At 41.4% G+C, this 13,863-nt stretch overlaps 2 protein-coding genes across 2 annotated transcripts; both read left to right on the top strand.

Moving 5' to 3' along the window:
• The first annotated feature begins 2,573 nt into the window (after positions 1 to 2,573).
• On the top strand, positions 2,574 to 4,030 carry TpnC47D (Troponin C at 47D). Its single transcript, XM_018013299.2, has 4 exons — positions 2,574 to 2,730; positions 2,802 to 2,976; positions 3,308 to 3,559; positions 3,897 to 4,030. The coding sequence occupies exons 1-4, from the start codon at positions 2,719 to 2,721 to the stop codon at positions 3,923 to 3,925; spliced, it is 468 nt and encodes a 155-aa protein (XP_017868788.1). The 5' UTR covers positions 2,574 to 2,718; the 3' UTR covers positions 3,926 to 4,030.
• A 3,248-nt stretch (positions 4,031 to 7,278) lies between these two features.
• Cpr47Ef (Cuticular protein 47Ef) lies at positions 7,279 to 13,653 on the top strand. Its single transcript, XM_018013474.2, has 3 exons — positions 7,279 to 7,648; positions 11,452 to 12,070; positions 12,140 to 13,653. The coding sequence occupies exons 1-3, from the start codon at positions 7,634 to 7,636 to the stop codon at positions 13,375 to 13,377; spliced, it is 1,872 nt and encodes a 623-aa protein (XP_017868963.1). The 5' UTR covers positions 7,279 to 7,633; the 3' UTR covers positions 13,378 to 13,653.
• The last annotated feature ends 210 nt before the right edge of the window (positions 13,654 to 13,863 follow it).

Genomic DNA, 13,863 nt, shown 5'->3' with positions numbered 1-13,863 from the left:
TAAGCGATGATCAAGGCAACATTATTAACGTCAAAGCTGAAGTTCGACATCATCAAATGTCAAAACAACAACAACTTTTACTCAGTGCAGGCAGCGGAGGCAGGCTTGTTTGGTGGTCGGACCTAGTCTGGTCTGGCCTGATCTTGTTTTCCAAAACACGTAGCAGCTAATCGCATCAGCAACTCAAACAACTGAAAACCTATTGACGGAGTGTAAGCGAAAACTAATTTTCCAACATCTTGCTAAGAGAGCTGCCAAGACGTCAACTCAGACGCCAGCCGCAGCGCCAGCGTCAGATGTCGAGGCTGTCGATCATTCAGAGCTCGGGCATCAGAGTATATCAGCTGTGAAATGATTGATATGAATTACCATGGAGGACATTACCATGCGAGCAAGGCAATGAAATGAGAAATAAATATAAACAAATATTGTTATAATACAAATTAAACTGATAATAAATAAAAATATTGATCATGATAATTATTGTTATAATGTGGTAATTAATAATGATAATAATTAATTTGAATGGCCTGTTTTATATGCCGTCAAATAAGTAATAAGGATAATCCTCATAGATATGATATTCTTCCTTGCGTATGAGGTAAGTGAAAATGCGGTGTTTCTTTTAAAATATTTGGCATATATAGATTTAGCTTAGATATACCCAATGAATATATGAATGGTAATAGGTATTAAGAAATTGCTGACAAATGTTCCAAGAGAACGGAAAAGAATTACCTTAATGAGAATCAATTATAATATGCTTACTTTATAGCATTCCAGCAGCTAATTAACTGAACAGCTGTTGTCCACATCACTCCATATTCTTCTGTGGCTAAATTATGGGGGCAATATTTTAGCGAGAACATTCGCAACAAATCAAAACAAATTACCAATATGTCAAATATGACGTCAAAATTGTCTCTTTTTCCCCAGATACTAAATCATAATTCAAACAAAATATTTATATAGCTATGAATATAGGGGACAAACAGATATACAATATCCTAATGGCAAATATAAATCAATTAAGTTTCATTTATTTTGACCGTAAAATAAAAATGAAAAAAGAACAGGCATTAATTATTACTGCCGTTTAGAAAAAACAAAAATTTAATTTTATATTTAAAGAATTTTCGAATCGCTTATAAAATTTTTCGCTTCCTCTGTGTGTGCGTTTGTGTGAGTATGAGTGTGTGTGTGGGCGTCGCTGTATGGATTTTGTTGATTTTCTGAAATTATTGCTAGTGGGTGAATGGGGTATAATAGTATAAGGTAAGGGTATGTAATTGGTAAACAAATCGTGGCAACTTATATTGTATAGATGTATGTATATTGTATATATTTATATTCATTGTAAGGATCTCGACTGTTCATCTATCACTCTCCACGTCTCTCTCTCGCTCTTTTTCCCTCTCTCTATGATATTTTTGCTATATTCAATCCAGAATCTGCCTGCATGTACTTTCCAGGGTATTTTTTAGTTCATCATGGCTACTCCTGTATGTTTGCCTATTATATGTGTGAAACCAATTAATTAATTCATTCAGCCGTTTGATTATTTGATCAAATTATCATGTTTTACAAAGTTTGAATGTATGTGTGTGTGTGTTCCGCTCGCTGATTGATTCGCAAAGTAAATCACAGTGTGGAATGGCAATTGGGAATCTAATTCAATAATTATCGCGTGCCGTTATAATAATACACTGCTACAAAATTCGTTATGATATTTCGATAAAGAAACTACTTCTGCAAGGTTGCTATTAATATATAATTAATATTAGTATATTCATTTTGATATTATAATAATATTTAACTAGTCTACGTTGTATTATTATTAATATTTGTTTTAATATTTAGTGAATGAAACTATGATAGGCTGTACTTAACCAACTAACTAAGTTAAATAACTTGCTAACTAACTTAACTAGCAATCAAAAGTGTTGCCAATTTTGTCGCAAAGGCCTGAAAATCAATTCGAGCTCAAGTGCTGCCCATCAAAAGGGAAGGGAATTTTGTGAAAGTAACGAAATTTATTTTTGTTAGCGTGAAACTGAAAAGGACTCACTCCAGTGCTGCCCATTTCCACTTCATCTTATCCAAGAACAGTTTTATATATTTGGTATTTTGTTGTTTTTAGTTAAATTCATAATAATTTTCTTGTTGATCTGTGGTAGCATTTGATGTTGAATATGTATTGCTAACACTTTTCTTGCAGTGTAGTTTAAATATAATCGTTGTGCTCCACGTTAAGCTTAGCAAACCACTACAAAACAAATGGAAAAACAAAAAATAAATTCAAATTGTTCTTGCGGTGCGCTGGCCTGGCCAACAGCAAAGTAAACATGGCCAAATGCTCTATGATTTTACAGTGTTTTTCAAAATTTTCAAATGTATGCACACACACACAAACTTATGTGGGTGTGTGTTGAGTGTGTGTATAGCGATTACTCTTGCTGTGCTCTTATTTTCGAAATACTGTTGAAAACCATAAATTAGCTTGTTACTTTTGGAATGCAGCATTCAGTGACGTATGTTTGTGTGAGTGCGCATGTGTGTGTGTGTGTGTGTGTGTGGGTGGGTGGCTGTGTGTGCTTGTGTAATGCGTGTGCGCCTCTTAAGCATATCAAGAAATAAGGAACTAATTCAGTTGGGCGCACAGTCTTTAGCGTTGATCCGTCGGGTGAAGAACAAAGCAGAGCATCAAAATAAATAAACATGGATGTCATTGTGCGTTTGAAATTATTCGAATAATTCGAAGGGCGCATTCTGATTGTTTGTGTGTGTGTTTCGATTTGCAGGATGACGATCTTACACCTGAGCAGATTGCCGTGCTGCAGAAGGCCTTCAACAGCTTCGATCATCAAAAGACTGGCAGCATACCCACCGAAATGGTTGCCGATATTCTGCGCCTCATGGGCCAGCCCTTCGACAAGAAGATTCTCGAGGAGCTGATCGATGAGGTCGATGAGGACAGTAAGTGACGATTAACTTGGATTAATATTCAATTTTCCTCATTATACTCGCTCAAAAGGGTGAAAATGGTATATTCAATTGCTAATATATCGCAATATGAAGATGTTTGACACTGGTTTAGAGCTAGAACTACGAATTTTCTTTACCAAAAATTAAGAATCCCCCATATCATATTTGTCACTTCTCATGAAAATTGGAATAAATTTTAAATTCTCTCTACAGTTGAGATCAGATAGTATAGATCATAGCGATATCTTGAACCATGATCATGATCATCTTCTTCTTCACATATTTCCGTTCAATATTTATTTATATTTATATTCCCTTTTAGAATCCGGTCGCCTGGAATTCGAGGAATTCGTGCAGCTGGCAGCCAAATTCATTGTGGAGGAGGATGACGAGGCCATGCAGAAGGAACTCCGTGAGGCTTTCCGTCTGTACGATAAGCAAGGCAATGGCTATATTCCCACCTCCTGCCTGCGCGAGATTCTGCGCGAGCTGGACGATCAGCTGACAGATGAGGAATTGGACATTATGATTGAGGAAATCGATTCTGATGGCTCCGGCACCGTGGACTTTGATGGTAAGATTTCCCACAATTAGCAGCTATGCAGCAGCTGTCAAAATATTAACAAAAGAAATACACTTGGCCAAATGCCAGATACAAATGACGGCCATGGCGACACCATTTGTCTACTTCCTCTCCATGCCCCCATCTACCCTCCTATCGCCCTCTCCCTCTCTCTCTATCTGCTGTCAGCTCGCCTGCTGCTCCATTCCGATTGTTCGGCTGCCCTTGTCTATTTTTGTACTCAAGTTTTTGTTGTCTATATCCATGGCTGTAATTTTATATCTCTATGTATGTACAATATATATATTTGAGAATCTAATGTATCTCTTCTTCTTCTTCTCTTTTACAGAATTCATGGAAATGATGACGGGCGAGTAAGCTAAGCAGCTTTGCGAGCTAGCAACAAATCAACTTTTCTACATTTTTCCCTAACCGAATGCACAAGAGTCTCTAATAAAATACATTCACACACATACAACCATACATATTCAAGTCTATTGTTGGTGATTGATTGATTGATCAAAGAACAGTTCTAAAGGTCTTATATCATCAAAGCTATTAAGTTTTAAGGTTACACTTTAAATTTAGTTATAAATCAAGCAAAGGAGTTTCTTTATGATTATCATGTTAGCATGACTGATTGAAGTAATGTTTTGATAAGTTCATTCGATGCAATTCATAGAAACTGTGAAGTCAGAATGAAATTTGAGCTAGTATGAGTGACATACATACATACAAATCGTGCTCCAAGTAAGACTTTTGTTGCCGATTGAGTGCTTCATTGATTGAAGATTAACATATATACTAAAATGCTGTATAAAATTGTATAGATTATAGATAGAAACTGAATTTAGTTAGTTCTAAGTGAAATAAAATAAACATATTTCATTGAACACATAAGAAATATTTGAGAGCTCGAACTGAAAGTAAATTTCTTTGAGGCCGTGCAAAGCCGGTTAAAATAAAATGCTAAAGGCTGAACTGCTTTATGTTTGAGCCAAGCATTACACAACTCGCGATGAGTTCTAATAATTGCATTAAAACTAATCAATTCTCAAACAGGAACTATTTAAGCTAACGGAAAACCCAAGCAAAGGCAGAGTTAGAGGCAGATGTAGATATAGATATAATAGAGATGGAGGCGGAGAGTGGGGCTGTGATGAAAGCGTAGACAGGTCTATAGGCAGCGGCAGCGGCAGAGGCGGCGGCTTGCCACTTGCCTCACTCATCGAAATTGCATCAGAGTTAACTCCGAGTGTGACTCAGGCGGGTCAATTAAGGTCCGCAAACAAATAATTATGAAAACAGCTTTGAGCTCGCCTTGATCAGATATGCATTAACTCATTTGTGTGCTAATTCGGTGTTAATTTGGCAAGGCCAACCTGGCGTATGATTAACATCTGCACGCCCAGCCAACCAGCCAGCATATATCACGTATACGCATTGTCTCCAACTGCGTGCACATTCCTTTGCCACTTGGCTGACCTTCTTCGTGGGTTACCGATTGCTGCAACGGGCTGAAAGACAACTGTTGGCTGAAACTGAATACTCTTGCTGTGGGTCGCATGATCTAGTTGAAAACTTTGGCTGTAGCCTAAATAATAGGCAAATTATTGAATTTTTGGGTGTATATCGTATTCAGTTTCTTCACTCCACTCTGAGCGCGTTTCTTTATAAGTTGTAAGTGTATTTGATATTCGTCTATTATTCTATCTAACTTCTTTTGTGTTTTTGCTCTCGAGTGTCTCACAGTTTGTTGGCTCAATAATTGAATTGCAGCCAGAACAAATAAATTGGCCAAATGCACTTTGGATGCAGCTTGTTGCATTGCTTGGGCGTGAATGGGCACAGAATGATAGAACATATGGGATATGTTCGGCGAATAGATGCCCTGTACGCTATGCGAAAAGGAAATTGTTTGTAATAGTATATTGTTAATGAATTTATAATATATCTGATGGATGGTATGACCCATTTGTCACTTAAATTACAGGGTATTGCCCGACTTGTAGTATGATTACAGGGTATAAGAACTCATATGTTGCAATTCTGTGCAGTTATGCAAAGTAAACTTATAACTGATAACTAGATTTACACATTCAGCCAATATACCTTATGCGTCACTTGGACTTACAGGGTATATCGGTGTTGCCATATGACAAAAGTTGCACAAAACGACAAAGGAAAATATATATTGAAGATGTTGACAACATGCTGCAAATGCTCGTCTTCAATTGTTGCTCGGCTGCCAAGTTTGCCAGCCTTTCTAAATCACAACAAACAGCAACAACAGCAACAGTAACAACAACAAATAACAATTCTTCAAATGTCAATGTGCATTCCCTAAGTTGGTTACGCTCAGTTATAGGTATATACAGATGTATCATGACTATATATATATGAATGTTGCTTGCATGTTAAAGTGCTCTGTATTTATATGAAATGTCAGCAGAGGGTATTGAGACTTAATAGCTATTTATATAAGAAATAATAGAGTTCCTTGAACTTAATAGTAACAGTTCAATCGATTCCTTAAGATTTTTGGCAATATTGGATTTAGATCTATCTCATTTCTTCGCAGCTTAGGGTATCATTTAGTCATGCACTCGCCTTAAGAAACACTCTCACATCCCACTTGGCCACAGATGAAGCCAAATGACAATATTGTGGCCAAAAACTTTAAACAAAATTTCGCGAGCAACTGCCCTTTGAGCTATTGCTGTTGCTGTTGTAGCTAGTTGTTGCTGTTGTTGTAACTAGTTGTTGCTGCTGCTGTTGTTGGGGTCAATATAATTTGGCAATTTTGTCGGCTGGCCGCAGGCTACATTTGGGTGTTGCTGTTGATATTAATGATATTTATGACCAGAGCGTTTTCCAAAAGGTCAAACGAAATAATTGCTCAATATATATATTTTTTTAAATTTCTAAACAGAATTTCAACGCCTCAAAGGGTCAGCGTGTAGATTTATTGACATCCGTTTCATAATGAAGCTGCAAAGTTGCTCAAATGCATTGAAATGATGTTGTTGCTGAGGTTGTTGTTGTTGCTGCTGCTGTTGAAAACGTGTAAACTATTTAAATGGGAAGCATTTGGAATGGGATAGTTGAAAATGGGATGGGAGAGAGAAAGAGAGCGAGAGAGCGCGCGCGGCGAAGCGTTCAGCTTCGATTGGGTTTCAATTTATGAGCGCAAAAACTTAACAACTGGTAGCTGGGCAACTGCCAATTGCAACTGACTAAATTAAAGATGCGCTCAAGAGTGAAGAGCGCAGCGGGCGTGTGGGAGAGAGCCGTAGCTAATGCCATTCTTGTAGAGGACAGTAACGAGTGCGGAGAGTGGAGAGCAGGAGAGAGCGACAGTTAATGCTATTCTTGTTGTTGATAGTGGTGAGAGCGCCCTAACTGTAAAGGCGTGAGGAGTGAGGGAGAGCGAGAGAGAGAGAGAGCGGCGGCTAATGCTATTCTTGTTGAGGATAGTGGAGATTGAGCAGAGTGGAGAGCTGGTAGCTGCTGCTGTTGTTGTTTTTGCTGCTACATTGAGCAAACGCCAACACAATGGCCAGAGCCGGAGACTTTGCTGTCGTGTCTGTCTCCCTTTTGGCATGCAATTGTTTTTGCCAGCTGTGCGGTACAACACATACACATACACACACACACATATATATATATATATACGCTTGCAATAAATGCCATAAAGTATCAAAATCTCCGCTCAGGCACAGCCTCAGACTCAGACTCAGCCTCAGCTTCAGCGTTAGCTTTTTTCGTTCATTCCATTCCATTCCATTCGATTGCATTTGGCGCCCCAAACGATCTCGTGCTGCATTTGTATAAAAGCCGAAGAACCTGCACTCGAATCGGCGCACAAGTTCCGTGACAATAGACGAGGCCACAACGTCACAGCGATTCGCGACAGCTATAAATAGACTTTGAAGGATTCTCCGTATTTGGATGCTACACATTTTGTGATTAGTATTTGTGTGCGTGTATGTGTGCGTGCGAGCGCTTGTGTGTTCCAGTGTTGTGCAATCCCCGAAGGATACGAGTTTTAGAACAATATTGTTTTACCATTGCAAAAGCAAAGAAATGCAGCTGAACTTGGTGAGTTTGTGGAAAAGGATTGATACATAAAATAAATAAAAATAATCTAAAACTATATTATATAATTATTATCTGTATTACCCCATGCTTCGTTTCATATTAAATCTTAGTCAGCTTATACAAATCTTCCATGAATAGTAATTGCCATGATTAAAAAAAATATACAACTAGCAAAAATATGACAATAGGGCATACTCGACTAATTTTTTTGCCTTTAGATGCATATAGCTGGGAAGTAGATATATATGCCTATACATTTTTGATTCGAGATTTCTATATAACGAACACTTAGATATTGCAGATATATTTCCATAATTACAAGAGATTAAACAGTGCCTACAAAACTAATATACCCCTTCTTGCTTTGCTTACACAAAGCATTTGGCTGAGATTGACAGGTTACGCTAAACATGTTTGTTCTGTTCGTAAATTACATCATGAGCACAGCTGGCTAATCAACTTCGACTTCGACTTCCACAAACATCTTCAAGCAATATGTAAGAGGCATGTAGATGATGATATTAATCAAATTAAAAATCATAATTAAAAATTCTATGAAATTATACAAAAGTAATAATAAAAGTATTTATTTAAAATAAATAAAGTTAAACAAATTATTTATAATTTAAGGTAGGTACATTAATTTGCAAAAATTTATAGATAATTCATGTCAAGTTCATAATGGTAAATTCAGGTTGGGATAACCCTGAATTAAGGATACTCTCTTGTTCTTCTTAGTTCAGTAGGTAGGTGTCCCTAAATAAGAGATATAGATAATAGATGAAGATAAATGTGAATAGAAATGAATGAATTAAGATTAGTACATAGAATATATTATGTGTTTGTGTTAAGGAAAAGAAAAATTTTAAAAAGAATTAGATTTAGAATTCAAATTAATAGAAATCAATATACATATCAGTATATATTTATAGATATATCGTTTAGCTAGATTTCGTTTCATTACATCCAAGTTCAGCTTCTGTGAGGCTGCTTGTTGATTTAATTTCGGAATATTTTTCCACTGCAATATCATTTCGAGTTGTATGCGAACTTTTTGCCACCCGCATCAAATTCTCAGTGATTGCAACAGTCAAATAGTCTTCAAGTCTTCAATACGTTGCTCAATTGGGCGCAAATGCCGTTCTTTGCGGCACACGCAACGCGAAAGACAAAAGCCAAACGAAGTTGCTGCAACAAGCTTAACTGCAACTACATTGGCAACCAGCAGCTGCAACAGCGCCCAAAGATCTAAGACAAAACGCATAAATTAAAAGCCCATTAAAAAATCAGAGAGCTGAGATCAGCATTTGCTTGATTCATTGATGAAAAATCAGCACGCAAAGTTGGGCAAGAGGCAGAAGCAGCACCAACTGTAGCAACAGCAGCAGCAACAGAAGCAACAATTACAGAAGCTGAGACAACAGAATCAGCAACAGCAGAAACATCACTAGCAGAAGTACAACAGAAACAGCAATATAAGCACCAAAAGCAACATCAGCAACAGCAGCAACATCAGCAATAGCAGCAACATCAGTAGCATCAGCAACATCAGCAACAACAGCAACAGCAATATGAGCTACATCAACAGCAACAGCAGCACACGCAGCAACAGGAGCAGTAACATGCACCAGAACAATATCATCAATAACAGATTCTGAGACATCACCTGCAACAGCAACATCACCCACAACAGCAACAGTAATATTGACATCAACATCAAGAATATCAACAACCAACAAGAGTAGCTCCAGCAGCAACAGCAGCAGCAACAACAGCATTTGCAATCACTGCAACAAAAACTACAAAATAAGCATCATCGACATCTAAATTAACAGCCGAAGGAGTAACAGCACCAGAAACAACGGCAACATCAGCAACAGCAGCGACATCATAAGCATGAGCAACAGCAGCAACATCCATAGCAGCAGCAACAGCAACAGCAGCAACGACATCTTCGTGCACGCCCCCGCCCCCATTGACGCCCCCTTTTTTTGTTATTTTAGAAAAGCAGATCAACTTGGCTAAGATTTATACAGAGTTGACCCAATTAGCACACAATTTGCAATTGACTTCAATTATAAGCGAGGCAACAACTTGGCCAGAGGACGAGGATGGGCTGATGCTGCGGAGTTAGTCACGAACTGGTCGAGCTGGAGAGCTCTCGAGGCAGGCCAGGCAGAGGCATGCAACAGCAACTGTGCGCAACTGAGTCCAGCTAAATGTCAAATATATCAGTTTACTCAATATTTCAAATATATTGATTTGATTGAGGCTGAGGCATAGAGTTCTTCATCTCTCTCGCAGCCAATTAAAGTTAAGCACTTTAAACTTCAACTTGACACTTGACTAAGGTAGCAGCTCTGCCACTTGCCACTTGCCACATGCCGCTTGCTGCTTGCCACTTGCTACTTACTGGAGATGCTTGCTTGCTTAACCTTCTGCTATTGCTTCTTCTCAATGGTTCACACGCTGCAGCAATTGCAACTACAACTGCAACTGCAACTGCAACTGTTGCAGCAAATATCAGAGTTCGTTCAGCATTTTCCATACATAATATTTTCCCCTCTTCTTCTTCTACTTCGTTACATTTGGCTTTGATGCCTTTGTCGATTGTTTAAATAGTTGTCTTTAGCCTGAAGAGCAGCGATAAATGTTTTAATAGCAACTGAGACAAAACGTGAGCGCATTGTAAAACTTTTGACTTCATGAATTTCTTAGCTAAAATATTTTTGCTTGATATTTTAATGGATTTATTTAAAGTTTTTTCTTTTTTACTAAATATTTCATTCATAAGTAAGCACCGTCTATCAGGTAGCTCTGCCTGTCATCTGCCATGTTTTGCATGTCAGCCAACAATTTATGAATCGTGTGATTCATGCGGTTCAGCGCCGAGCGTGTCTCTCTGTAGTTGAATGAATGTAGCTGCGTTTTGACATTAAAAATACATTTGCTAGTCTGCGTGTTTAACATTAAGTTATCATGAGACTTACGTTGAGTAGACTATTTTAAATAGAGTTGTAGAAGACATTCTGTTAATAATACCCTAAACCCATTCAAAATCAGGGTATCTTGGTTTTGTTTTATAGTTGAGTATAGTTTGCAGGTTATACCGAAATGCTTTTTAGCTGTATTTAGCTTGAGGTTAGAGGTCTTTGTCTTATTAGATTATATAGTACATCATCCAGTTATTTAACATGAACTTAAAATTAAGCAAAATATAAATATTAAATTAAATAGGCAAATGTCAAAATGGATTTCTACTGTTTATCATGAAGTTATCCTGTAGCTTAGGTTTAGTTGTTAAGGCTTCTAGCTCTATTTGAATATAGTTTAGGTTTCTTTATCAGATATTGAAAGCATGCTATTCAACTACTTAACATAAAGTTAGCCGGAGGTTAAAGTGCATTGTTGTATGTCAATGAACTGTTTAGGCATAAGTAATGCTGTTCTAAATGTAAGTGCCCAACTGTCAGTTACCCTGTAAACAGCAGCCAAGCCTAATAGGTATCCTCTTGTAATCAACTTTTATTGCTTCTTAAGAGCCAGACGTTTGACTTTTATGTAAATCTTCTTACACATCTGGCTGGCTGACTGGCTGGCTGGTGGGGCAGGCACGTCGCTCCTCCCTCTGAGTAAAACGTGCATCACGATGGCATATGGGTTATACGGCTGTCAGACGCTCCACTGAAAGCTTGCCATGTGCTATGCACCGCTGAACTGTTCGCCGCACCACTGAGCCGCATAAATTAGTAATGTCAGTTGGCTGGCTGTGTTTAATCTTCCATCTCTCATCTCTGTTGCAGGCGCTGTTTACGACGCTGCTGGCGCTGACGCAGGCGGCGCGACTGGATAACAAATATTTGCCACCGCCAGCGAATGCAGCCAGTGCGGGTGGTGGTGTTGGTGCGGGTCTACAGGGACCGGGTGGTGGTGGTGGCGGCGGCGGCGGTGGCTTTGGTGGTAGCAACAATGGACTGGGTGGCATCAATAACGGACTTGGTGGCTTCTCAGGCGGTGGTGGACCGAGCAGACCAATTGGTGGTGCTCCGGCGCCACGTCCAGCTGCCCCTGCACCACCTGCAGGCGGCCCACCCATACCCATCTTATCGTTTGTGAATGAAAACGATGGCGATGGCAACTATCGCTTCAGCTATGAGACGGGCAACGGCATCAAGGCTCAGGAGGAGGGCACCGTTAAGAACAAGGGCTCTGCGAATGAGATTCCTTCGGTAATGGGCTCTTACACCTACACCAATCCTGAGGGAGAACTGGTTGAGATCTCCTACACAGCTGATGAGAACGGCTTTGTGCCCTCGGGCGCAGCTCTGCCCACTCCACCGCCCATACCTGAAGCCATAGCCAAGGCCTTGGCTGCTCAAGGCATTTCTCCGCTTCCTGGTGGTGGCTACAGTGGTGGTACAGGTGAGTTGATCAGTTAGTTGCCCATCGTGGAGTTCAGTTTCCATTAATTCACATTATTAAATTGTACAGGTGGTGATGGTGCTGGAGCCGGAGCAGGAGCTGGCGCTGGTGGCTACGGAGGAGGCGGCGGACGAGGTGGAGGTGGTGGTGGTGGCGCAGGTGGTGCCGGATCTTACGGTGGAGCCGGTGGTGGTGCAGGCGCTGGAGGATATGGCGGCGGTGCTGGTGCTGGCGGAGGCGCCGGTAGAGGCGGTGCTGGAGCTGGTGGATTCGGTGGTGGGGCTGGCGGAGCCGGTGGCGGTGGAGGCTTTGGAGGCGGTGCCGGTGGTGCTGGAGCTGGTGGTTATGGTGGTGGTGCTGGTGGTGGTGGAGGCGCTGGTCGTGGAGGTGCTGGTGGCGGTGCTGGAGCTGATGGATTTGGCGGAGGTGCTGGTGGAGCAGGTGGTGGTGGAGGCGCTGGACGTGGAGGCGGTGCTGGAGCTGGCGGATTTGGCGGTGGTGCTGGTGGAGCCGGTGGTGCTGGAGGCTTTGGAGGAGGTGCCGGTCGAGGAGGCACAGGTGGTGCAGGCGGTGCTGGAGCTGGTGGCTTCGGTGGTGGTGCTGGTGGTGGCGGAGGTGCTGGTCGCGGAGGCGGCGCTGGAGGTGGAGCTGGTGCCGGAGGCTACGGTGGAGGTGCAGGTGGTGCAGGTGGAGCTGGAGGCTTCGGTGGTGCAGGAGGTGCCGGTCGCGGTGGAGCAGGTGGTGCTGGAGGCTTCGGCGGTGGTGCAGGCGGCGCTGGAGGTGGTGGAGCTGGTGGATTCGGTGGCGGCGCTGGTCGCGGAGGTGCAGGAGGTGGTGCTGGAGGCGGAGGCTACGGTGGAGGCGCAGGTGGAGCTGGTGGCGCTGGAGGTGCTGGTCGTGGTGGAGCAGATGGCGCACCCGGATATGGCGGTGGTGCCGGCGGAGCTGGAGGAGCTGGCGGTGGCGGCGGCGCTGGTCGTGGTGGTGCACCAGGTGGACCTGGTGCTCCTGGCTACGGAGGTGGTGCTGGTGCTGGTGGAGCAGGTGGCGCTGGAGGCTTTGGTGGTGCTGGCGGTCGCGGTGGAGCTGGAGGCGCTCCTGGTCGTGGTGGTGCGCCGGGAGGAGCAGGCGCTCCTGGCTTTGGTGGTGGTGCTGCTGGATCAGGTGGCGCTGGAGGATTTGGCGGTGGTGCCGGACGAGGTGGTGCTGGCGGTGCTGGTGGACCTGGTGCGCAATACATTCCTCCTGCTTCTGGTGGCGGTCGTGGCAATGGCGAATTCGATCCACAGTCCGGTTACATCTATTAGAGCGCTAAAGATGAAGACGAATGAAACCTCAATGCAACGCATTCTGCCGCTAATTACTCTTAGTACTTAGCTCATAGGAAAGAGTTTCGCTTCTAAAAAACAATTCCAAAAGAATCCTGTCTTTCCAAATTAAGACTTAGTTATAAGCGATATAGCTAAGCTATATTTATATTAAACGATATTAATTAGATGTACTTTGAATAATAACAATTGTTTTTAGTTAAAGAAAGTTGCAAGTATTAAAAGCTTTTTTGAGCAAAATAAAATCTTAAGAAAGTTGAAATAGTTCATGGCATACTCGTAGGCTGGGAATTATTAAAGCATTGCATATTCGCTTCTGCTGTTGCAGTCTCGATTATCTAGACTCTTCACTTCTCGTACTCTGTCTTTATTATTTGTAGTTAGACAAGTTTCTGCAAAAAGAAATTCAGGACATCTTTTCTATGTAGGTTTTCTGTGTGGTTGTGGTCGATTCATTTCAAGTAC

The sequence above is a fragment of the Drosophila arizonae genome, chromosome 5 (assembly GCF_054131065.1).
Source record: "Drosophila arizonae isolate 15081-1271.41 chromosome 5, UAZ_ARI_1.0, whole genome shotgun sequence".
Taxonomy (NCBI): Eukaryota; Metazoa; Arthropoda; class Insecta; order Diptera; family Drosophilidae; genus Drosophila; species Drosophila arizonae.
Note: the sequence above shows the minus strand (reverse complement) of the source record. Positions and strands in the feature narration are given on the sequence as shown.